Source organism: Ptychodera flava, chromosome 5 (assembly GCF_041260155.1).
Source record: "Ptychodera flava strain L36383 chromosome 5, AS_Pfla_20210202, whole genome shotgun sequence".
NCBI lineage: Eukaryota > Metazoa > Hemichordata > Enteropneusta > Ptychoderidae > Ptychodera > Ptychodera flava.
This window is the reverse complement of record NC_091932.1, coordinates 21,087,004-21,112,637: the sequence shown is the minus strand read 5'-3', so window position 1 is coordinate 21,112,637 and position 25,634 is coordinate 21,087,004. Positions and strand designations below refer to the sequence as shown.

The 25,634-nt window shown below is 38.2% G+C and overlaps 1 protein-coding gene across 1 annotated transcript in view; it reads right to left on the bottom strand.

Annotated features, from left to right (window-relative positions):
- LOC139133567 (RYamide receptor-like) overlaps positions 1–16,953 on the bottom strand; it is a 36,525-nt gene extending 19,572 nt beyond the window's left edge. The window contains exon 1 of the mRNA XM_070700296.1: positions 16,361–16,953. Coding sequence (XP_070556397.1) covers positions 16,361–16,813 — 453 coding nt within the window. The 5' untranslated portion in view covers positions 16,814–16,953. The remainder of the gene's footprint in view (positions 1–16,360) is intronic.
- Positions 16,954–25,634: the final 8,681 nt, after the last annotated feature.

Genomic DNA, 25,634 nt, shown 5'->3' with positions numbered 1-25,634 from the left:
GTTTGATCACTCAAGAATGTATTTAAAACAGTTATTACAGGGTTTCGGATAAGTGGTCTTAAATCGTAGGCAGATGACAACGGTTATAATGAAAGGGATTAAACTGCATCACTGTCCAAACCAGGTGAAGTCAATGGATGTAATTGATATGCAATGCAATTATACATTTCCCTGGGAAATTTTCCTATCCCGGGCGACGCTGCCGTCGGTATAATTCTAAATTACTGATAACATAATGTTATTTAATCTTACAATTATAATGCGTGGTGAAGCAAGCTGTGGTCTAAAATTGCTGATGGATCCACTGGGACTGAATGCAGCAATTTGGAGTATGAAAACAGTCGCACATTTTTTGACTGTTGAGAGTGTTTCTTGGATTACAAGATAGTGAAGTTTTCGTCTTGTGTTCGTTTTGTCTAGGAAATTATTACTTTCATTCTTATAATTGCTTTGCCGTCGATTGGGCTTAGTAAAGTTTTGATAATCCCTATGATATTTCAGAATTGATCAGAGAGCCCGAGTTTTTGTGGAGGAGTCCGGTACAGGTTTATTGGGAAAAGAAATGCACTTAGGGCCTAATATTTAATGTACTCAAATTACACTTCGTCCATTCGATTGTGTGTATATCCTACTTCCACTAAGCACTCCTGTTTGCAACTCGTTAAATATGGTTCCCGAAGACCTATTAGAGAGACGTTGTTTACGCCTAAGTAGTGGCGCACAATATCAGCTGATGGACCGGAAAATATAATGACGCTGATATCCAAATCACGAGTCTGTTAAGTAATAGTATGTGAGTCCATTACCTGTGAATACTGCACAGACGATAAAAAACACATGTCTGTCTTAGAGCTGCGATATCCCAATAGTTTTGTTATAGTTTCTTTGTTTACTTTTGTTTCCTATTATGCCATATCTCGTCGCAGTATTGGCTTCCTTCGCGATATCACGATATCAAAAATTAAATCCAGATAAAGTCAAGGGATGTTGTTGATAATTATCTCATACTCGTATATTGATGGCGCCGATATAGCGATCCGATTGGTCGAAACGTGAAAATAACCGTACTGTATTGGCGAGCACGGTTGAAACACGCACGAGCCCACAGCTAAAGTACTATTTTATTTTGGTATTTCACGACAGAATTTCAATATTCTGTTATGATGTAATAGCAGTCAACTACCTCAAACACGATTGGAAATAATTTGGGATAATTTGATGTGAATTAATGTCGATTTAATGTACAAATGTTATCTCATCTGCTTTTCTTTTATATTACACACTTGTTTTCATGGGTAATTTGCGATATTGCAACATTCAGCTATATGGCAGCAAACACTTTTGAGAAATTTGCAAAATATGAAAATCCAATTATCCCAAATTAGTTCAAATCGTGTTCTCATCAACGGGTATACTACTCGTTTCGATTAGTCTATTTCATATGTGCACTGCATATATGGGCTGAACTAGTCAAAATCTCGTGCTATACTGCTCGTATAAGGGAAGTATAAATTTCCTATCCCAGTCTTGTCGACGCTGCCGTCAGTAAAATCTTGAATCACAGATTACATAATGTTATTATATCTTGCGATTATAATGTATTGTGAAGCAAGCTGTGTTCTAAAATTGCTGATGGATCCACTGGGACTGAATGCAGTAATTTGGACTGCGAAAACAAACGCACATCTAGACTGTGGAGCGTATACTCGATTAGAAGATAGTGAATTTTCTGATTATCTCGGTTTTGCTATGGGTGATATTACTGCCATTCTGTCTCGGGTTAATCTAAAAAATTGCTTTGCAATTGATTAGGCTTAGTAAGATTTTGAAATTTACCATGAAATTTTAGAATTAATCATACTTATTTCCAGAGCCCGAGTTTTTTCGAGAAGTGAAAAACGAAATGAAGGTTTAATTAGAAAGGAAATGTACTGAACATTTAAATATACTCAAATTGTACTCAGTTCACTTGATTGTACTTTTATTCACACCTTACGTTTTATCCAGTTACTGTGATTGGCTGAGCCTCACTCTCGTGCTATAGAACAAAACGTGATAAAACATGGCTTAGGTGATATTGCCCTCTCGCGTGCGCTGATATTACGCTGTCGCGTGCAATAATATATAGCTCACTACCAAGTTCGTGAATGCAGCGCGTCGTTTCTGCGCGTACCACATCATCGCGTACAATCGCTTGGTATTTTCCATAGAGCAATCGCTTTTGGAAAGGTATGAAAAGTTAATAGCTCATCTTGAAATTTAGTACATTATACGAGAAAAGCTCAAGCAACACTGTTTTCGCTTTTAAAAGTCAATTTAAGATGACCTTCAACTTCATCTATCATTGAGATCGTGTTATAGTCTTATCTCGCCGGTCTGGGGAGTGTACTCACTGCTGAGAGGTACTTCGAGATCTTTGACAGAGTAGAGACTCACAGAGTTGTTGGATATCAATGATGGTGGTTTATTACTGAAGTGTAAAGTTTACACATCAGATGCCCAGCTATCTCCGACTGACGATAGTGGGTGATTATCCCTTTTTTTAAAAGAAATTGTAGCATCCTAATTAGATTAAATTAGTTAAGCCTCCAATCGCTAATCGACTAGTATTTCTTGATTGGTTCAAATAATTAAAATATTCTTCCCTTCAAGAAATACATTACTAAACTTTCTCTGATTGGGCATCGATCATATAAAATTTTACATAATCTGCATAAGTGACATCATCGTTATACAACATTTCCCTTATGTAATCGGTCCCAGGGTCCTGTCTGGTATTGATGATACGAATTCACTCTACTGCCTTGACAATAGATGTCACTAGTACAAGTTTCTACCTGTATCCTTGATACTTAGGTATCAATGACGCAAATACATTGAATGTCCCTGACAACGGAGTTTTAACCAAGATGAAGGAAAATTCTTAATGATCATTAACCCTTACACAGACTTGGAAAGTTCAGCCGTCTCGTTCATTGACCTTTGTACAGATTCCGAAATTACAAAAACAATATCAATAAGCCAGAGAAAATTTAGTCTGTAACACTCCCCTCATTTCAAGGAATGCGTCCCGCATTCGAGTATACTAAAACAATTTAACATACAAGTAAATATTATTAGATAAAGTGAATAAATGCAATAAAAAATACATAATCGATTAAATGTTTGGATAACATACAATATAACTCAAAAAAAATTAATAAAATCCATTAAATACATGCTAAGACTAAAGTATAAATGGCATACATATACATAAAATAAAACAAGATATATATTATAAAACGACTAAAAATACATAAACATCGTCGACGAACAAGATACAATCACAAAAATATGAAATGGATATAAAAATACGTACAGATATAAATGCAATTAATAGAAAGATATATTTTGATAAGTAATAAACTAGGTATTCAAAAATCGAGTATACGGATATATGTGTATATATATGGTGCCTTAAGAAGTAGATAATTTCATTAATTAATATTCACACATTATTTCTCACTAATAATTATCATATGGGTTCTGATTTAACCCAAATTTCCATAGAAATTCATTATTTTTATGGGGGAGTGCCATACTGTTCAATAGCCACACGCGTGAAATCGTCAGATGGGCCCGGGGACTCTTCCCTTCTCATAATTGACGCTAAAGGTTTACCTTCTTCTTTTATTTTTACTGATTTTTTCTTACTCTTTCCCAATGGATTTCGTCGAGGAAGTAATTCAATTGAGACATTTGGTTCAACTCTTTTATCCATTTTGAAAGGGAAAAAACAACTTCTTATATAATATTTCCAAGGTTGAACTTAATTTAACTAACAATCGGCGAGCCTATGTCTGACCTGAGTCAACGTTACACACCTGGAAGTAAACATCCTGAATGTAAACAGCTGAAGTATTTCTAATTTTAGATCTGAATCCAAACAACAAGAAGTGGTTATGTAACTCGCAGGGTCAAGGAATCGGGTCATTCCATTCATACACTCAGACATACTGGAGATCTCCATTTATACAAACAAACACACAACGATTAACGCAAAGTCAACTTCTTTTCGTTCATTCACATGACCACAATTAACAGCGACCCTGTTTTAGAGCTACCTCATCTAAAATATGTGGAGATGAGCTATCACAGGTTTACCTGCTATTTTTTTTACAGGATTCTTTCGAAGATATTCCAACAAAGTATCATTCAAGTTCTCAGCATATTCCCATGTATTTTCTTTATGAGAATAATTCTTTCATTTTACCAGATATTGTAATTTACCATTTAATATTTCGATACCGGCTTATCAAAATGTTATCTACTACAGTCACAAAAATAAAATCGTTATTGGAGGCAGAGTGGGTTTTATCGCCGATTTCTCAATTCATAGTTTCAGAGAATGACAGCTTAAACTATTCCCGTCCTTTTAACCTCGTGCTCCTCCCTTTTTGCGGGGGCGTAAAAGTTCTCAATTTCTCTCTTTCCCTTTTTGGAAAGCTATTTACTGAACGCAGAATAGCAAATTCAATACAAAATAATTTCTCGAGGTAAGTATTCATTAAACCATCAAATAATTACCACTCACAATACACATCGTTTTCTGTATAAACAAGACTCAAATCAATAATGTCTTAGCTGCTGTACGTCGATGCTTCAACAAGTGCATCCTCAAAATAAAAAATAACACATATAAAATCTTCTCTTACATGAAGTTTCTCCATAACTTCGTACACAAAGAGTCACTTTTACTCGTCGTGACTGTATAAAATTCCTTAAATCCCTTAAACTCGGCTACTAAATAAACTCAAAATACCAAGACATTATTCTTTTTTCAAGTACCGTTTACACAGGCAATGCATCAATTACAGAAATACGTTTCGCATCTGAATTCCATAAAACATTAAACATATGAATGATAAAAGTAATTGGCGAATTACAACCAAAGAAATCCAAGTTACTTCAGCAGGTAGGATTACACTACACACAAACATCCATGCTGCTAAGCCGGCCTCATAACGTATATACAGTTGAATCCTTCAACCAATGACTTAATATCGAAATTTCTCATCTTCAAAAGTCAAAAACGTTTGTAAATTTGCTACACGATAGAAAGCGCTCTTTGATAACAAAAAGCAAAGATAATCTGTCATAAATTCAAATTATACATGTATTGCAATCGGCTAAACGCCGGAAATGATATCTCTTACCTTATAGGTCATTACACATTATTTAACTGTTCCATAATAGAGGAGATCGAAGGCATTTCAATAATTATACCATAACCGTAAAATGCAATATACATCATGAGTCTTCGTGGGAATCGTTTGCTTAGAGTTCATCGAAAGTTATGATATCATGCATAGAGTCCTTGATTGATGCTTCCAACGTCGATACGTTACTCACGGATGTCTTCACTGAAGAGGCCGATGATGTGCGCGTCCGATCGGTCTTCGCCGTCCGGTTCATGCTGATTAGTTTTCCCATTTCGTGGCCACATCATCGGTGTTCTTAGTTGTTCTAAGTCGTTCCTCGAAGTTGACATTTTTCGAACGTCGTCTGCTCCCTTAAGTTATTTGTTGAGCTGTTAATCTCTGTCATGTTTCACAGAATCAGTTCTTACCGGAGTCTTATATCTCGTAGTCGAATTCCGAGCATCATTTTGTCGTTATCGGGTCATGGGTCGTCGTCATTGTAGTCGGCTGCCGGTTTTTGGACGGCCATCGTCAGATAATGTCTTCCATAATGAGTTGTCATATACTTCACGATGTGAGCTTGCTTGTTACCCGTCGGATATCTCCACCAAGTGTTATAGTCGTACCTCGGTCTGGGGAGTGTACTCACTGCTGAGAGGTACTTCGAGATCTTTGACAGAGTAGAGACTCACAGAGTTGTTGGATATCAATGATGGTGGTTTATTACTGAAGTGTAAAGTTTACACATCAGATGCCCAGCTATCTCCGACTGACGATAGTGGGTGATTATCCCTTTTTTTAAAAGAAATTGTAGCATCCTAATTAGATTAAATTAGTTAAGCCTCCAATCGCTAATCGACTAGTATTTCTTGATTGGTTCAAATAATTAAAATATTCTTCCCTTCAAGAAATACATTACTAAACTTTCTCTGATTGGGCATCGATCATATAAAATTTTACATAATCTGCATAAGTGACATCATCGTTATACAACATTTCCCTTATGTAATCGTCCCAGGGTCCTGTCTGGTATTGATGATACGAATTCACTCTACTGCCTTGACAATAGATGTCACTAGTACAAGTTTCTACCTGTATCCTTGATACTTAGGTATCAATGACGCAAATACATTGAATGTCCCTGACAACAGAGTTTTAACCAAGATGAAGGAAAATTCGTAATGATCATAAACCCTTACACAGTTGGAAAGTTCAGCCGTCTCGTTCATTGACCTTTGTACAGATTCCGAAATTACAAAAACAATATCAATAAGCCAGAGAAAATTTAGTCTGTAACAAGATCGAGTAAAAAATAGAACGCTTCCCTGTAGCGAATCTCGACAATTGACTACATTCCACTCAAGGTTTAGAAACGAAAAGCGTTTGTTCGGTGAAATTCAATTAATAACACAAGCTAGCACGGGCAAGATCACGATCAGTTACCTGCCCTCGGCTGGTGCTCATGACGGAAATATTGATGATACCCTCACTTTCGGTTCGGGCATCATCAATATTACTGTCATGAGCTAAAACCCATGCCGTGGCCGGGCAACAAATGGTGATCTTTCCCTGGCTAGCGTGTGTCATTTAATAATAATACACGCCAGCAAGGGCAAGATCACGATTTGTTGTCCGCCAAAGGGATGGTGCTCATGACGGTAATATTGATGATGCCCAAGCCGAAGGCGAGTGTATCATCAATATTTCCGTCATGAGCACCAGCCCGAGGGCAGGCAACAAATCGTGATCTTGCTGGCGTCTGTTATTAACTTTATTACAACGAACAAACACTTTTGTTTTCGAAACTTTGCGTAGAATGCAGTCAAGTGTCGATCGAGACTCGCCACAGTGAAAAGTTCTATTTGTTGCTCGATCGCAATGCCTCATGAAGTTGAAGGTCAACGTCTAAAAACGAAGACAGTGTTGTTAAAGCTTTTCTCGTTTAATGTACTAAATGTCGTCAACTTCAGGTCGAGCTAATTTCTTGTACCTTTTCAAAAGCTATTGCTTTACAGAAAACACCAAGCAAATGTACGCGATGATGTTGTACGAGCAGAAAGGACGCGCGGTATTCCAGAACGTGGTAGCGGGCTATATCACTGCACGCGACAGGGCTATATCACCTAAGCCATGTTCTATCACTTTTTGTTCTATATCACGTGAGTGAGGTTCAGCCAATCACAGTATCTGGATAAAACATGAGATGCAATAATATTTAATCAAGACATACTTCCAAAAAGAACTCATTTTTTGCAAATCACTAAAAATATTTCTCACCAACCTATAAAAGAGCTCTTTCGTTCCGAGGCATTCTTGCGCTTTCCCAGTGACTCGCAATATCGACTGACTTACCATAAATAAAAGCTAACAATCGCACCAACGTCGCGACTAGTAAAAATGATTGTCAACGTGTATGTTCCAGACCAACAAAGTCCCACTCCTCGAGACTCATGTCTCGCAGAAAATATAGCAACAAAGACAAAGAAACACCTCAAGAGCTACGTTATTTGTTGTGTTGTGTTCGGCTATACCTTGTCATAGCATCGGCTGCTATCGCCACACCACCATTTTTTCGAAATATTGCCATTATAAGGCCGAAAAAAAAATTGTGCTGTCCCGATAACCCGACCTACCCTATTCTTTACCTGCCGACCCTGAACTTTTTAGAGCTACGTAAACACGGAAGTAAAAAGAGAAAAAAAGAAATAACCCGTAAAATCACGCGTTCGTTGAATGGCATTTGATTTTTGCTTGAACGAGGATGTCTTTTATGTTTTTTTCCTTTTATATGTATGAAACATATTCTGGAAATCTTGTGGCCAGTGTTTGACCGTCCTGGACCCCTGAAAAATGAATATTTTGAAAAAAATGCCTGCATACCTACCTACCTACCATATTTTTGAAAATCATGTTATCGGAACAGCTGAGCACAATTTTTTTTTTTTTGGGGGGGGGGGGGCCTAAGTGAAATGTAGCATCAACTAATTTACCGGTTCCATGATGCAGTGCGCGCCAGGGTATACAAAGCGTACGCTACGCACAAAACTTTTTAGCCGCAAGGTACACGCAGGGTATACTAATGATAGAAATCTATGGGAGCACCCTGACCTGTATTTTCGTAGCTGATAGTAGAATACACACGGGGCATTATTTGACATTGCAAATTTGTGTCATTCTTCTATAACAATCCGTTGTACAACACAAATCAGTATGTTTTCATTGCTTTGAATGCACATATGGTGTTTGATATAGCCACTGCAATGCATTGTGGGATAAGCAGGAAAAGGTCTATTGATCTGCTGAATAAATCTACTTCTTTTGTTGAAATATTTTGTGTTGGTCGCATATACTTGGTGCATGGACGTATTCCTCTATCGTCATAGGGACAGAGTTAAAGGGTGAAACAATCTTATTTTTTAGATCTATCTAGGTATTACCTAGCTTCAAATTTCATCTAAGGTAAGTATGTTACGGTAGTTCGCGCCTCGAAAAGGAAATATAAACTTTGCTAAAACTTTCGTTGAAGTCGAGCAAACTTTAAACCATTCTTTTTTCAAAATGAAGAATAAAAATCGGCGAGTCACCCGGCAAATTTTGGTACTAAAGAAGCGAATTATCCAACACTTACCAATATTTGAAATTCAAAATGGTCGTCATCCCTATGTTAATCTCTATGGGGGAAATAAAATTCCCGATTTTCACAATCAAAGTGACTGAAAACCTTTTTTTTATTCCATAAGCTTCAAAATGTGCCACCACAAAATGCTTGCCAAAAATATGTTGTAAAAGTTGGAGAGCCCTTATTCTATAATATCTGTTCCTAAGGCTCATTGTACATTAATGTCATCTGTTTAAAAATGCTCTCTTTGAGTTTTATTGTCTTCGAAACCACTCAGCTAATACGTACGTTGTTATCTGTCTTTTAAAGAGTCCAGATATTGCCAACAACGTTAATGACTCAAGACTGCTGACTCAGGTTTTGAACAGGTGTTTTGCTAGTACGCATGCGTACCTCTGTTGTAGCTACCAAACTGAGTATGTTGTATTGGTTCTGGGCGCTTCTCTAAATGTAGGTCGCCTCGAGAGGTCTGAAAGTGACACATTATCTGGTATTATCAAACTGGCCCTAATCAATTGTCCTATGTGTTAGCTTTTAAGGGCTACATGTATATTGGGAATCCATGGTACAACCTTGTTGTTATACGAAACTCCCGTTCAACTTGATAAAGATAGATACTGACGTTAAACATGCTATATAGAGCATACAAAGGCCTACTAATGAAAATTGTTGAACCATATGGTGTCTATAGAGTAAAACTATTTGTCATTCAATTCCCAGCTGTGTTCAAAACAGACCTGTCGGATCTCATGCCTGTATAATTGAGTTTTGACTCAACATAGAATTAATTCGGGGATGTTTGATATGAATGGACAACTGATTTACGATTAGACTAATTCAAACACCGGATGCTTCAAGAACAAACTCAAGACTTGTCTTTTTATGAATTTTTATGCATAGTGTTCGTTGCTTTCATAACGAATTTTTAAATGTGGACATTTTCCCTTTTTTTGAAAAACAATTTTATGCGCCATCCTTCTATTTTGTACATTTTTGGTGTAAAGTGCATTGAGATTAGTTTTTAATTTAAAGCGGTTTGAGAAATAAAGATTAAGATTAAGATCAGAATAACTTTCAAGCCACTATAGGTGGAAAGTTGACATCAATAATGGTGACTTTCTGATTGTTATAGCGCTGTAGATCTCTGTCTACGTTACGGACTCAGACGTTCAGTCAACTTTCTGAAACACGTGGCATTTGATGGTGCCATACTGAGGTCAAGGTCATTAAAAATTCATGCGCAAAAATGCTACGTAGTGATGACTTCCCATGCATGAATAGTCTATAAAAATGACAATTTCAGCATAAAAAGTCTGCAGGCAGAATTATGTGAATGCAGGTTCGCTGATTTTATTTCATTTGGCTTAACCAATTCCTAACAATCGCTCGACACAAACGGTGACTCAATCTGATGTTAAGTTCAAGCCTCAGACGAATTGCACTGCCTCCCCCGTACCACAAAACTACCACTGCGCCTGAAATATCTACAATGAAGGACAATAAAATCATGAAATTACTTAAACGAAATCGCGCTTAAGGTACCTACATACAAAATAGACAGTTCAGATTGTTTATTTTTTTCTCACCTGAAGAAGTCCAAACCCCAACAAAGTATATATTTTCTGAAAGCCCTGATATTTGGAAATCCGACCGTGCACAGTACACAGTCATTATTTGCATGATAATCACGGCAAGCGTTTTGCTGAACCTTCCAAAAATCGGTTTTTCATCCCTTTAGCGAACACGAAGCAAGATTTCCGTTTGAAATTTGTACATTGACAAGCCTGGAAATATCCTTCAAATCCGCATTTATTTTTTTTTCTCTGAATCTCCATTCAAATTGTATGGCGCGACAATTTCCATCCCTTGAAAGCACCTTAGTCTAACACCTTCAGTAGTGCAGAAAGGCATATAAAGAAAATAACAGACACGCGTGGGAAGGATATTACAAAGGCTTGTGAATACACAAATTTCAAACGGAAACCTTGCAGTTTGTTTGCTAAAGGGAGGAAAAAACGATTTTTGGAAGGTTCAGCAAAACGCTTGTCACGTGACTATTACGCAAATAATTACTATGTACTGTGCTTTGTCAGATTTCCCCATATCAGGGCTTCCTGAAAATATATATACTTAATTGGGGATTAGGAGTCCTTCACGTGAGACAAAAATAAAAATCTGAAAGTGTCTATTTTGCATGTAGGATCCTTAAGTTGAAATCTTGTATGAGGCAAGCCGAATGCTACTATTCGACTAACCGAATCAGTGTCAAATTATCGCTCACTAATTCTGTCCAATAGCTGCGGGCTTAAAGACCGTATTGGATATCAGTGTCTGTAGTATTACGTGACATTAGCGTCCTGGTTGAAATGTAGAAAATGGGAAAATCCTTACTATGCGTGATTTGGCCTCGAGCTTACACGGTAGACTTCAATGAAAGGAGAACGCTGCAACGGCGCCGTGTTGTCGACTTGTTAAGAGACAAGGATGTTTCGATTCAACTTATATCTCGACTACAAACCAATTACTCATTAAATAGAAGACATCTTAATTGATTAATTAATCATTTATAAACGCATAGTTTAATAAATTGCCTTTATCGTATGACACTTAATAGCATCGCAAGGTTTCGCCAAACGTTCAACCAGTAATGTCCTTGACTATTTAAGGTATACTGATTTATATTAAATGCTTAATATCCTAACATAAACGCATTTTGGAGAGAATTAGCGGAGTCAGTATGTAACAGCCATTGCAATTACCCTATGCAACCCACAGGGGCAGCACTGAATTAAGTGAGGTAGGGAGAATAATTGCAGCAAACATGTGTTCGGGTGGAGAGTTTGAATCGATTACACACGCTGAGCAAGTCATTTGATTGGTGAGTTATTCAGCTGGCCCATGGTAGATACCTGATTTAAGGTTTAATGCGCCCATGGAAATATATTTATAATATTCTCTTGGTCTACCACTTGTTCGGGCTTATTTTGAAGTTTATGGAATAAATAAAGATTTCACTGACATATGTTTGTGCAAATCAAAAATCCACTTTTCCCCATTGAGTTAACACAAGGGGTGGCGGCCATTTTGAATTTCCAGTGTCCGAAATATTTGGTAATTTGTATCAAATTCTGCACAGTGACTCCTGATTTATATTCTTAATTTCGAAAGGGAATGGCTTAAAATTCCTTTTAAGGAATGTTTGAGCAACAGCTTAAAGGTATACAGTCACCTGTAATATAAATATGTCCATATATGGTTAAAGGGGTGTTCCTTTATATTCAAAATGCCCATGTGAGGGTGCTGTTTTAAAAAGCGGCCACCCGCTTAAAATCTGTGATTGGTTAGATTTTCTCTTTCCATGGAAACTGTGGCAAAATTGGAACAGGTGACAGTATACCTTTAAGTCATTTAATTTCGAGGCGCGTACTACGTTAAGTGCGCGATAAAGAAACATGAGTACAAACATCATTAGGATGTCAGCAAACAAGCCGCCGCATTGGTTGCATTACGTAAAGAATTGATTGAACACAAAGTGTCAAACCGGGTCAGCAAAATAGCAGACTAATGGAGAGGAAAAGTTACACTTCCTTACGCGTCGTCATCGAAACGCAATATTTTAGATTAAAATGTCCATAAATTTGGTCGATTTCACTTTGAAGAATGGTTTACTCTGGCTGCGTTTAATTTCAGATGTCCAAGCAACAGCAGCTATAGTTTGACACGCAAATATCTTTGAGAATAAATCAACTGCTGCATTTTGGTCTCCTAGGGTAAACATTTAGCTGTTTAAGAATAGACCTCAACGTGAGAAATGTGGGATGAAATGGGTTTTAATTTATGGTCCTGTCGCGTATTTGGTGAATGTGATGTGCGATTCCATAACACTTGCGATAATACGTGTTTATTGAGTCACATGACAAATTTCACTGTAATACTGTGATAGTCGTGTTTTGGCGGTAAAAGTACCGTATAATTTGGAGGCTGACCAAAAACATAAGAATGGCCCCGCAATTTTAATTCTTTGATCTGGACCGGTAAAAATAATCTACTGAAGCAGCTTATTTCGGCTGTAGTATTCTTGCTCTTCACAGGGAAAATTAAAAGCAGCCAAAATTTCTGATATCAGAGCTCTAAAAGTCATTGACGACATCGTTGTTCCGAAGGTGTCATTAGACTCACAGGGTTACTACAGCAATCAACCGAACGATGATTTTGGTATAAATTCATGTTCCGCTGACAATTGACATAAATTTCCTGTTAATAGAGGGACTGTGGTGTAGTTAATCAGATAGATTGTCTGTTGTCCACTGGCCTGTAACATATTGTTTCTAAATAAATGTTATTTTCAAATGTTGAATTCTATTCAATTATGCAACCGATTTAAGACCGGGTTTCTTTGTGATTAGGGTTGTAATTGTTTGGCAAGGTAAGCGCGTTCTCGTATTAGTTCAAGCTTGCTGAAGTACATTAAATGATACCATTTTAGATTATCCGAGTCGTCGCCGCCAAATCGCCAAATGCAACGACATTGGCGTCTGCGTGAAGGAACAGATTCACGACTGATTTAAACAAGATTACTGGGTAGAACTAGGGACGCACCAGTAAGTCTTGATTAATTCCATTCCATCCCCTGCTAACAACACCAGTAAAATAAGTGTTGATGTCAGATAAGGCCGTTTCTGAAACAATACCCTTGTTGAAATGCGGTTCATCAGACAACGTCAGGTATTTGCTTTGTTACCGACATATGCACTGAGTTATGTATGTTTGGGCAAGAAGGAATGAAAATAACACATTAGACAGTTACAGATGTAGGTTGCTGCTTCAGAGTGGCTTAAAGCCTGATGAGTGCAATAGGAAATTACTACAGAGTCACACGGTCTGGAAAAAAAAAACGGGATTACGATGTACAGCGACTGTCCTATTCAGACAAACATTTTATCTCAAACGAGCATGATGAGAGTGAATCCATCCCGATATCTTCAACCACTAAACCCAAGAGTAATAGGTAACTGGATGCTGCTTGTTTTTCACGTTTCTTTGTTTGCTTGTTTGTTATTATAGAAATAACGGGCGACGCACTGACCATTAACGTTTATTTTTGGGCAAGGGCGAGAGGAAAGCCAAAAATTAACGGGCGAGGCTTGCCGAGCCCGTTAATTCGGCTATCCTCGAGCCCGCGCCCACAAATAAACGTTAATGGTCAGAGCGGAGTCTGTTATTTCCATTATATTAACAGCAGACCCAAGAAAACCTTCAAAATTTCCGAAAATTTCAGGAGCGAACGACAACTGGGCCCCAGAAACTGAGCAATACGCGACGCACTGTCACGTGCGCTGTAAAAAAATTGGCAAATCCGGAGATGTTTTCAGAAAAAAGTATCTCAACTTGACCTGCAAGTGCTCAATTTTATTTTTTGATTGATTATGATTTACGTTTAAGCTGTAAAGTTACGATACTTTGAGTTGGGTATTTATTCATATTCACGGGCATGTAAACAAACCATTACTGTGTATTTGTGGTCAGTCACGTGGTTCAGCTCGCCCAATCAAAATGCGACGGGCAGGGCACGGTAATATAATTCAGTATATGACAATAATGTCTTAACCTTTTCAGTGGCGATTGCCTGGATGAGCGACAGATGAGTGTGTCTTCGACCTTAATGATTTATTGGAGATTCTGGACATCAGCGATATCTTCGAGACATTGCTCCTGGCATGAGTTAGAGCCCCCATCATGAATAAAAGACAGATCAAGATTCGTCATCAAAACGAAGAGTTTATCACGGCATTATGACGTCACATCTAATGTTCTGCAATTGCTGTTCCTCAAAGCCAAGATGACAGTAAGTATTCAAATAGTTCGCGCCTGGAAATCAAAAGACTTAATCTTTTGCCCAACTGTCCTTGAGGAAACATTGACCCATTCTCTTTCAAACTCAAGATTAAAAGCCAGGGGTCACTGTGCAAAATTTGGAAATAGATAAACAACTACCTAAATGTATATCGGCTCTTCAATCAAAATGGCTGCCATCCCTGTGTTAACGCTATGGGGAAAATACAATTTTTGATTTTCACAAATTAAGCCACTGTAAACTCTATATTTGCTCTGCCAGCTTCAAAGTGAGCCCCCATAAGTAGTCGGCCAAAAAGTATTGTAAAAGTTTGCGAGCTCGAATATCTGTTCCCGGGCGCATTATACCTTTAGGTAGTATACGAATCGAAAGTGAAAGACTTAAAATTTTGCTCAAACTTTCCTCAATGAAACTTTATACCATTCTCTTACCAAATCGACAATGAAAATCGGGGGTCACTGTGCAAAGTTTGGAACTAGCAAAAAAGGACCAAACATTTGCCGTATTTGAAATTCAGAATGGCCGCCATCCCTGTGTAAACTCTTCTGGCAAAAAAGAAATCAAATTTTGGATTCGAAAAACTAAGACAATGAAAGTTTTCCTTACTCCAAGAGCTTTAAAATGAGCCCCCACAAGTGGTAGATCAGAAAAGAATCGTAAAAAATTGAGAGTCCGAATATCTGTCCCCGAGACGCGTTCTACCTTAAAGTGGAACATTGTTGGTTTTGGTTTGCGCCAATATAAAGTGGAAAATACCACAGTAATACTGTAAATCGGATTTATTGTTCAAATGAAATTTCATCAAATTATCTGAATCTTGAAAACAAATACACAAATAATACCGGCGACTTTACCTTGAAGAGAACTGTAGTTCGTTGACCTTACAGAATTAAGCCATCACTTTTAATCCGACGGTAAGCTTAATCGTGTGACAATTCAACATAAATTGCTAATCCACAATGTAATTTCTATCGTATGTAAGTCAACGTACCTACATGTGCTGCGTCAGCGCTTCAAGGCGCAAGTTTGAATCCTAGTAGCACGTTTGTTACTTTATCGATTTAAAAAAAATCATCGAGTATGATGCATCGCCATGGTGTAATGAGACAAAAATTACCATCCGTCATCACGCGGAAACGTATATTTTAAAACTGTACAGTACGTCAAAATCCCAAACGCCACTTTATTACCGCCAGCCTCATCAAAGCGAAATCGTAGAAGTCTTGTGAAATGTGTATGATCCGGCTACATAGAGACGCCAACTGCAAACAATTTCTTGTCAGAGATGATACCATACTAGCTCAATCTCCCGCCCTATATGTAAAATTGCTCTTTGTTTGTAACAATCTATGAATCAGTGCGAAAGATCGAGTTTATGTTTTAACTACGATACCATGAGATACATTTTCATTGTGGGAACGTTTTTTAAATCCGTCAACTCTTGCTTGCATTATATCTATTAATCACAATAGTTTCAACTGTTTACTATGTGAAATTAGACTACAAACGTTTTGTTTTAACATTAGAACAGACAGGAATATGATATATATATATATATATATATATATATATATATATATATATATATATATATATATATATTGTATACATACATACATACATACATACATACATACATACATACATACATACATACATACATACATACATACATACATACATACATACTCTCAAAAGATTGGTTACCTGTTGCAAAAAGATAACGGTTGGACACATGTTTCTTCCGAAGATCCAGCGCCCGTACATAATCGTTGAAAAGGTGAACGGCATACAAAACATAGCAATGGTCAAATCAGCGAGAGCCAAGTTGATCAGGAAAATGTTCAAGTCCGATTTGGCTCTTCCGCACGATAGAACTATCAGGACGATTATGTTACCGACGACCGAAAGGGCTATGTTGAAACTGAATGCGCATATTAAGGCGGTTCTCCACTCAATCTGCAGCTCCAGGTCGCCCGGCTTCGAACCCAGATGACTGGATTCCACTTTCGGTGGTAGGTCTTCGGGTTTCTCCCAGTATTTACCTTCCGTGGCCGAGCGGTTGAGCATGTACGCTATTATCTCGGCATGCAAGCGCGCCCACAGAGCGTGAGGCGATTCGGTGGAATTTGTTCGGTTGAAGTCTTCAGACATTTCCATTCTGCGTCGTTTTGCCCGCTGGATAACCTACATTAATTGGCGAAGGGCGCTAATTACATAAATTCAACGAGATCCTAATTACCCCTCAGTACCAATGTGTACTGCAAAGCCACGAGACGAAACACATGATGTCGTGAGCGGTTCCGTGTTCTTTTGCAGTTTTATCTTCAGTGGAGTGTGTTGGAAATAGCTCAGTAGAGAAACACACAGAAGTGGTGGAGAAACGTCGAGATTTATACCAGGTAATGGCAAAGTCACGTGACAGCCAACGAATGGACACGAGGGGCGTGGTCTGAGTGGAGAAATAATCAAGTTCATGATTTGAATTTGATTTGTCGTTTGCCATGTCCCATGATACCATGTTTTGTGCGCTGATACGACGGGCCCATATTTGTTCTTATCTCCTTTTTATATGTAGTGCAATTTCGAACTTGATTATTTATGATCAGATATCTGTCAAACGACATTTCTGAAATACAAGATGAGGTTTATAGTGAACTCATCCACATGATTAACCGTTGCTAAGATATGTGGTCTATTGTAGAAATTTCATGAAGTAAATTTCAGGTGGTAGAATATTTCAGCAGACTCGCATTTCCTCAAAAGAATCGCACAAAGTATTGAGTTTGTGACCTCACCTACACAAATACACAAGAGTGCCTTGACCTCGCCATGGGTACATCATCAGTTATGCCCGTACTGATGACGTGTCCTTCGGCGGTGGGATAAGTGAAAAGTAGAAGATAAGCTGCTACAAGTCACGCATTCCTACAAACAAGAGTCAAAATGAGAGTCAATGCCACATCATGTGACATTGCAGCTGAAGAGCGTCCTCATATATGGTGTGCCGAGGTTTGCACGGGAGTGATTACCGTCAGGCCGTGACGTCAGTGCTATTTCAATGAAGGGTTACGGATATAGGGCATGTTAGCTTGCCAGATTACCATCATTCGTCGTTCTTGGATTAACAAGCTTCCCCGCGATTGCTTCTTGGAAGCGAAACCTGTGATGGATAAACCAAGCAACATGCCTACTCGACAGATCCTTAAAAAGTACATTTTAACTGCATAACTGCTATTGTAGAAATTGACATTAAGCAAGTCAGGAATTCATCGGGTTAATTCGGTTTGACCTGCACAGTGAAAAGTTTGCTTCAAAAACTTCCCAGTTGAATGCACGTCATTGAATACAAGCCGATCACGGTTTTCAACAGCTTCAGAATTTTCGAATAAGCTGAAAAGATAATTTGTTTTTTAACCGAGTTGCAGTACCAAAAGAATAATCTCGGTATACGTATTCAACGAACCGCGCCGCCTATCTAAAATGCGCGAAGTAGCGATAACTATATTTCTTGACAAAATATTTTATGTGCGTTTGATCTGCGTACCTGGAACTCTTTTGTTACCCAAAGATATGAGACTTGTACTCGTCGTCAATAATTCAACTCATTGAAATATTGCATTAATTCTCAGTTTATTTGCGCTGATTACATATGTGTGTTAGCTGTTATCTTTATACATATGTAATTTAATTTTTAATAGGTGAAAAAACGAAACAATATCTGCTTTCAGACATTTTTCTCGGCATCTCGACGAAAATTTGCTACGTTTTGAACTCTTGATTCTCAACTACGAGTTTGGTCTTCATAATCCTGGCACGATAAGTTAAAACTTGCATTTACTTGACGGTTAGGATGACATGCGCCTCGGAACAGAACATTTTCAAATTTTTGCTCCAAAAGGAATTTTAAACTCTTCTCGTTCGTGATCATGAATAAAAGCTTGGATCGTCTGGCACATTGTGTGCAAATTCGCTTATTTTTACCGATATGGCCAAACAAAAATGTATGTGTTCGGTAACGCGATTCTAAAACAACGGCCGATCCTAGATTTGTTTGCATTTCCAAAATAATTTGTAAATTCACTAAATTTAATTGTATTTTATGGTCCTCAGCCAAGGAAAATAGAATACATACAAGTTCCTTCGACCTACCTACCCTAAGGCATATTACCGGCGACACATCCATTTTTTTAATTTGACCTAATAATGCAAAATTCAAAATTGTCGCTCTACCCTGTGTTAGGTCTATGAAGAAAAATTAGACCAAATATTTCTATTTTCAAGAAAACACAAAAATGAAGACTTCAGTTACTCCACTGGCGTCGACGTTGGTTAACACAAACAGAGGACCGCAAAAAATATTCTAAAAACTTCACTGTCCGAATAACGTTACTGTCCCCGAGGCGTATTCTATATAAATTGTACCATCTTTTCACCTCAGTGCTGGATCAATTGCCTTTAATAAACCTCAACAAAAAGGTGCAAAGTTCATTTCAATAAACCGAAAAAATAGGTTTATTCTCTCACTGTGATCATCATTGGTCTGAAATGAAATCCCACCAATTGAGCCGTAATGACATCTAAGGCCAGCAATAATTCAAATTTGACACGCGTAGAATTATACCGGGTTGTTTTGGGTTTGACCATTTGTGTGTTCTAAATATAGAATTGCCTGTGTCGATGTTTTTGTCGCGCACTCGCTTGCATCTACCCTGAAAGCGACATACAGCATGGCACCTTGCATGTTTCATCCTCTAAAATAAGATGATTTTCATGACAACTACGCAATGCTGTAAATTCTCGCGTGAAGAAACAAACAACCGTATCCCCCTTCTAATGAATACAACAATGGAATTTGGACAATATCCTATCTGATTAGTTGGTTTTTCTACAAAATTTGAAATGATGCTTGTAGCAAATGAGACAAATTGGCAATTGAAAATACGGGACCGAAAGTAATCTGTGAAGGATATCTCCAATTACCCAGGCTCCCTCTTTACCATGTTTCCAGGCGCCTTGTTTGATTATCTTTGTTGCGCATTGCGACCCTCTGCCTTGGTACGTATGACATTGTGCATTGGCTGTACATGTAAAACAGACGCGCCGATCATTAGTGCACACCCTTTGGGCTGTCAGATCCTCTGATCTTTTCAGTGCCTAATAGGTCTGACCTGGCGTGCCTTCTTGTTGACTTTTCACCATTACATCTATAGCTTAAAAGAGTCGCATAATGCGATATAAAAATATTGGACCACGCTGCAAGAGTTTTTTCACAGGTTTCTTTATTGCTGTTTTTTGTAAATGCATGCGTCAGACAATATTTAATGTATTACTTGGTACTAACCTTCGATCAGATGTACTTTTCTGTGATAGGTCATCAAGTCTTACTTGAGATCAACGACAACTCGCCACAGTCAATCGCCAATGGAACAGAATGTATATTCAAGCTCTCTTTTCTGTCTGTAAACTGCAGTATTTCTTCTTCTACTCGACGAAATCCTGTCGAAAGTGCACTGTGTTCAACTTGTCAATACAGACCGCACGTTTATAGTGAATAATCGTATTTGTTGTCATCTAAATTAGTCTAGACAAGAATTCATAAGTCACAAAAATTTGTACTCTATTCGTTGTGGATGATGAAATTAGAAGCTAATACTTTGCAATAAGAATACTAATGGGAGGAGAAGTAGTGAACAGAATCAGTCTGCAGAGCAAATATAGCGAACATATCATAAAAAATTTACAACTATTATAGAAATAATGGGACCATTAACGTTTATTTATGGGCTCGGGCGAGAGGAAAGCCAGCAATTAACGGGAGATGCTTGCCAAGCCCGTTAATTTTGGCTTTCCTTTTTCCCGAGCCCATAAATAAACGTTAATAGTCAGGGCGGAGTCTGTTATTTCCATTATATTATCAAGAACGAACCCCATAAAAACCGTCAAATTTACGAAAATTTTCCAAGCGAAAAGCAATGGAACCCAGATCTTGTGCAATACGCAACGCACTGGCACGCGCTTTAAAATTTTGCAAATCCGGAGAATTTTTGGAAAAAAGTTTCTAAACTTGGCCCACAAGTGCTTCTTTTTGTTTTGTGATTGATTAAGTTACGTTTTAGCTGTAAAGTTACGATGTTAACATTATTATTTAATATTTACGGGCAAGTAAACAACCATTACTGTGTATTTCACTTGTGGTCAGTCACGTGATTCAGCTCGACCAATTAAAATGCGGCGGACAGGGCATATATAGGTCAACTCAAGGTAGAATGTAGACTTGGTTCAAGTCTGTGATTTGTGAATGTTTGAATGGGGTAAACGCAATGATTTGTGTTCTGTTTTAATGTGAAACGCGTGAGTGGGGTAAACGCTAAACAGGGGAGTTTCACCCGGAATCCGGTAGAAACTAACTCACTACTGCGCAGACTCAAACGTCACGCATTCAATCGCTGGGAAAACCTGGCGTGGGCCGCCAAATTCCGGATAGGTTTGTACGAAATAGGAGAGACACAAGAGAAAGTGTTGTAAATTTTTTTTTTTAATTCACCGACTTGAACCAAGTCTAGGTACAATGCGTCTCGGGGACAGACTGGACTCTTGAACTTTCACAATATGTTTTTATCTACCCGCACTTGTTGGGGTTCATTTTGAAGCTTATGAAGTGAAGTTTTCATCGGCTAAGTTTTGTGAAAATTGGGAATATTTTCCTCCATAAAGTTAACACAGGGATGTTGGCCATTTTGAATTTCGTATATCGGTAAACATTGGGTAATTTGTTTCTCTTGTATCAAATCTTGCACTGTGACCCCCGACTTTTACTCTCTATTTTGAAAGAGAATGGTTAAAAGTTTGCTTGATAAAAGTCAGAGCAAAAGTTAAGGTCCGTAAGTCTTTCTTTCTATTACCTTGAGAAAGAAGAGACGAACTAGGAATAGTATTGGCAAACCCAGCAAGCGATGCATGTCGTGAATGTTGGAACGAACACAGGGTAAAACAGCGACTCTTTTCAACATATGTTTACATTAACGTCACCAGCTGTTCGCCCGAGAGCACGCTGTCCCGGAAATTAAGGACGCCTCCTGAATATAACAAAATGTTTCCTAAAAAAAAGCGTTTAGTTCGTGTTAATTAACGGTGAAAATGGTGAATTAAGTAAGAATTGTAGTATTTTGTTCGCAGTAAGGCCTGTAAGATATTTAATCTATGTACGAGTAATTCAATTCGATAAAGGCTCCACAAATGGTAAGACGTCGGTTTACGTTTCCTCTAAAATGGAACTATAGCGGCGATAGTGTTATGAGTAGTATTTGGTCGGAAGGATTTCCTATGAATTTCTCCTTTTCACCGCTTTTGATTATATGCGCATATCCTGCGCGCCAGACCAGCAACACATACAGATGAGACAGTCGTGTAAGCGATCTCAAAATTGCACTCTTAGCACTTCATAAAGCGGCAGGCACTTCTCAAAACATGTATTTCACAATTCAGACTTACATAATATGATACAGAAGAAATCGACAGGAATCAGCCTAAAGCTGAAGCAATTTTCTTCCTCCAGCGAAACGGCGATCATTCCTTGAATGCTTTCAATGCCATGTGCATGTCAACCGGTTTCCTGGAAATGTCAAAAAATACGAATTTGCGAAATTAAAGTCTATGCTCAGTTGAATTGTAAACATTGCAGAGTACATAAATGTACAATAGTTGAACTTCAGTTTACTCGTCCATTCAAAGACCATTGATTTAAAATGCCATTATGAGTGATAGTAAAAAGATTGATTTTTTTTTTACAACAGAAGCTGCGTACTTTCATAAAAATTTTGTAATAGTCAGGCTTGCACTTTCTATTGCCAAAAGTCACCTGATTCAGTATTACTTGAATACGTATTTCTTTGCCAGGTATCGGACATTAATTTAACGTTGGAATATTTCAAACTGTCGTATTTTCAATTTGAATCGAATTAAAATGCAATGATTCGTTGTACATGAACAATAAACACTGACTTTACAAAGAATGCGGTCGAACTGCTGTTATCAGAGGTGAAAGTTGACAATGTGCTTGATACAGAAAATCGCACAAGGTGAACGTCTTAAAGTATCCGTACGATCCGAGATGTTTGGATTTGAAAGAATCGATTCGATTAAGTACAAGTCCACCAGGCGTCCCTGAGTGTATATCATATCTCCCTGTGGTTCCCGTAATTAAAGTGTAACTGGAATAAGAAATGAGATACCGAAGTCAGTCATAGTCTCCTTAGAAATTGAGAACAATATCGTGAAAGGAGCTCTTGGATACCATTTCACCTTGGGTCTCGTCTTTCAAGGATGTAGCTCTTGTGGGACCGACCATGACTTACCTTCGTTTAACAAACGCGTTTGCTAGCGTTGCCTTTACTGAATATCATGAATTGTTTATGCTCAGACTAGCTACTGCACAATCTGCAGGTTATGGCAGTTTGTGTCTTAGAATTTGTGCAAATCCGTGGGACTTGCTCTAGCGTCAAGGAAAATTATAGAGTTGATGTACTAATTTTGTCATCTGTTCAATATCTTCAGTTATAATATTTTCATATTATGTTTATACATGAGTGGTATAACTTGTTAAGACTGTACCCAGTTTAAAGGTATACTATCACCTGTTCCAATTTTGCCATGGTTACCATGGAAAGAGAAAATCTAACCAATCACAGACTATAAGCGAATCATCATGGCCGCTTTATAAAAAACAGCGCCCTCACATGGGTATTTTGAATACCGAGGAACGTTCCTTTGACCATATATGGGCATATTTAGATTATAGGTGACCTTTAATAACAAATGTTTCCATGAAGCTTGCTGCAAAGAGCGCCCTAACAGAAACATGTAAATGATCTCGCGGGTATGTCACTATATTCGATAATGAGAAAACATGCAAGTTTATTTTCTTTCTTACTCTACGCTGCTTCTTATAAGATCTAAACCAATGAGAGAATGACTGGTAAAACAGGGATAATCATGTAGCTATTAAAAAATACAGAAGAATCGTAAGGTGTTTTCTTATTTAATCTGACTTAATTATTATGATGTTTATACAATTGAATTGTCTTGAGATTTTGTAAATGTCTTGACGTCAGCAGACCGAGAGAGGGCAGCAAGTGTTTGGAAGCGTTTTTATAAAGACAGAATGTTGTTCTGAGCAGATCTGAGGATTGCAAATGACGATTACTCGTATGCTCGCTGTCTCAGCTTTCCTTAGAGAATGTTTGCCAGCCGGTATTTGTAATCCAAACGTAATGGTGCACACGATGGTATAATAGAATTGAGCTTATTCTCAGTGATGTAACAATTATGACTGCATGGGGAGTCACAAATCTGGTCAACTACAAGGCAAGAAGGAGTTTGGATATATTGTTGAGAGTAGTGTTGTTTGCCTGGTTGAGATAGGGTGAGACGTCTGACGTCATATGTGATTTTCGTACACGAAGAAACAGCTTCCGCTTGTTGTCGAAAACATCTTTTAATAACGCCCACCAGAATGCCATCTTGGTGACTCTTAAATAACTTTACAGTTTACAGGTTTTTTTAGCAAAGTGACATCTTTATCTTCCACCAATTCATTGGCGGAAAAAACACTCTGATGCTTTGCAGCTGTTTTACCTTAGTAATCTCTCTCTCCCTCCCTTCCTCCCTCCCCTCCTGCCCCCCCTCTCTCTCTCTCTCTCTCTCTCTCTCTCTCTCTCTCTCTCTCTCCTCTCTCTCTCTCTCTCTCTCTCTCTCTCTCTCTCTCTCCCTCTCTCTCTCTCTCTCTCTCTCTCTCTCTCTCTCTCTCTCTCTCTCTCTCTCTCTCTCTCTCTCTCTCTGATCCGGTCGCGTACGTGTAAGGGAGGTCTCTCCCTCAGTTGTAACATAGCTTACAAATCAATGACACAGAGCGTGCAGAGAAGACAACTATGTGCAGCCACTGTGCTTTTGAACAATCTTTCCTTTCAGTTTCCTTGGTATATGTCCCTCCGTCTCTAAACTACTGACGCAAGACTTTTAGCCTCCTGGTGCATCGAAATGACTGCTAACCGTTTACTTACTGGGAGGTTGGCTGTGTGCTATGACATTTTATCATAATATATGACGCGAAGCTATTTTAAATCCTCTGGTTTAATTTGTCGTTCTTTTTTTAGTTTCGTTGGCACTTTGCGAGTTCTTCAGTCAACTGTTTCATCTAACTTGAAAGTTGTTATTATCAATACTTTTGGAGTAGCGGGTGAGAAAAAGAAGAAAATAAAGAAAAATATATTTTTCTTATCAAACTAAGTCAGCATTGTTCGAAAAAGTAAAATATACTTCAATGCGACGAATGGAGATCGCTGCATGGAAGCGCTTGGAAAGGTGAAATTCGATGCTGAACGCGATGTGTATGTGAAACCTCTTGCCGGGAACTGACTAAGATATTAACGTAAACATTCAATGTTTCTATTTTGCTACAGGCAAAAGCTTACACAAAGCGTTGAGTGGTTAAAAAGCACGCCTGGATACGTAACAAGTGATCGAGTTCAGGAAGCGATATTCACGTGATGTGTCTTTTAGCTTTAACTTCATAGTGGGAGCATATTCTACACATGGATGTTTGTGTTATATTCTTCCATTTTGCATTTAGGTCGGGGTGACCTCACAGCTTCGTCAATGACCCATTGAAGTCACCGTACGCCAATGACACGCATAATTTGCCTCAATGTGGGTGCAACGACCGATAAAATAACCAATTTCGCACAGGTGAAGGTCAGAGTCAGCATAATGTCACATGTGACGGACGCGTTCTCTTATCTTATTGCTTTCTTCTTGAAAGTAAAATGACTACTCCAAGGGAGTTTTCGATCCAGTAGATTATAGTCACTGCCGGTAGAAATGTTCATGAATGCATAATGAATCGCTATACCCACTTCGATATTTGTAATTCTGCTCCCTTCGAGGCCTGTAACTCTGGTTTCAATGTTTTCGATGCAATATA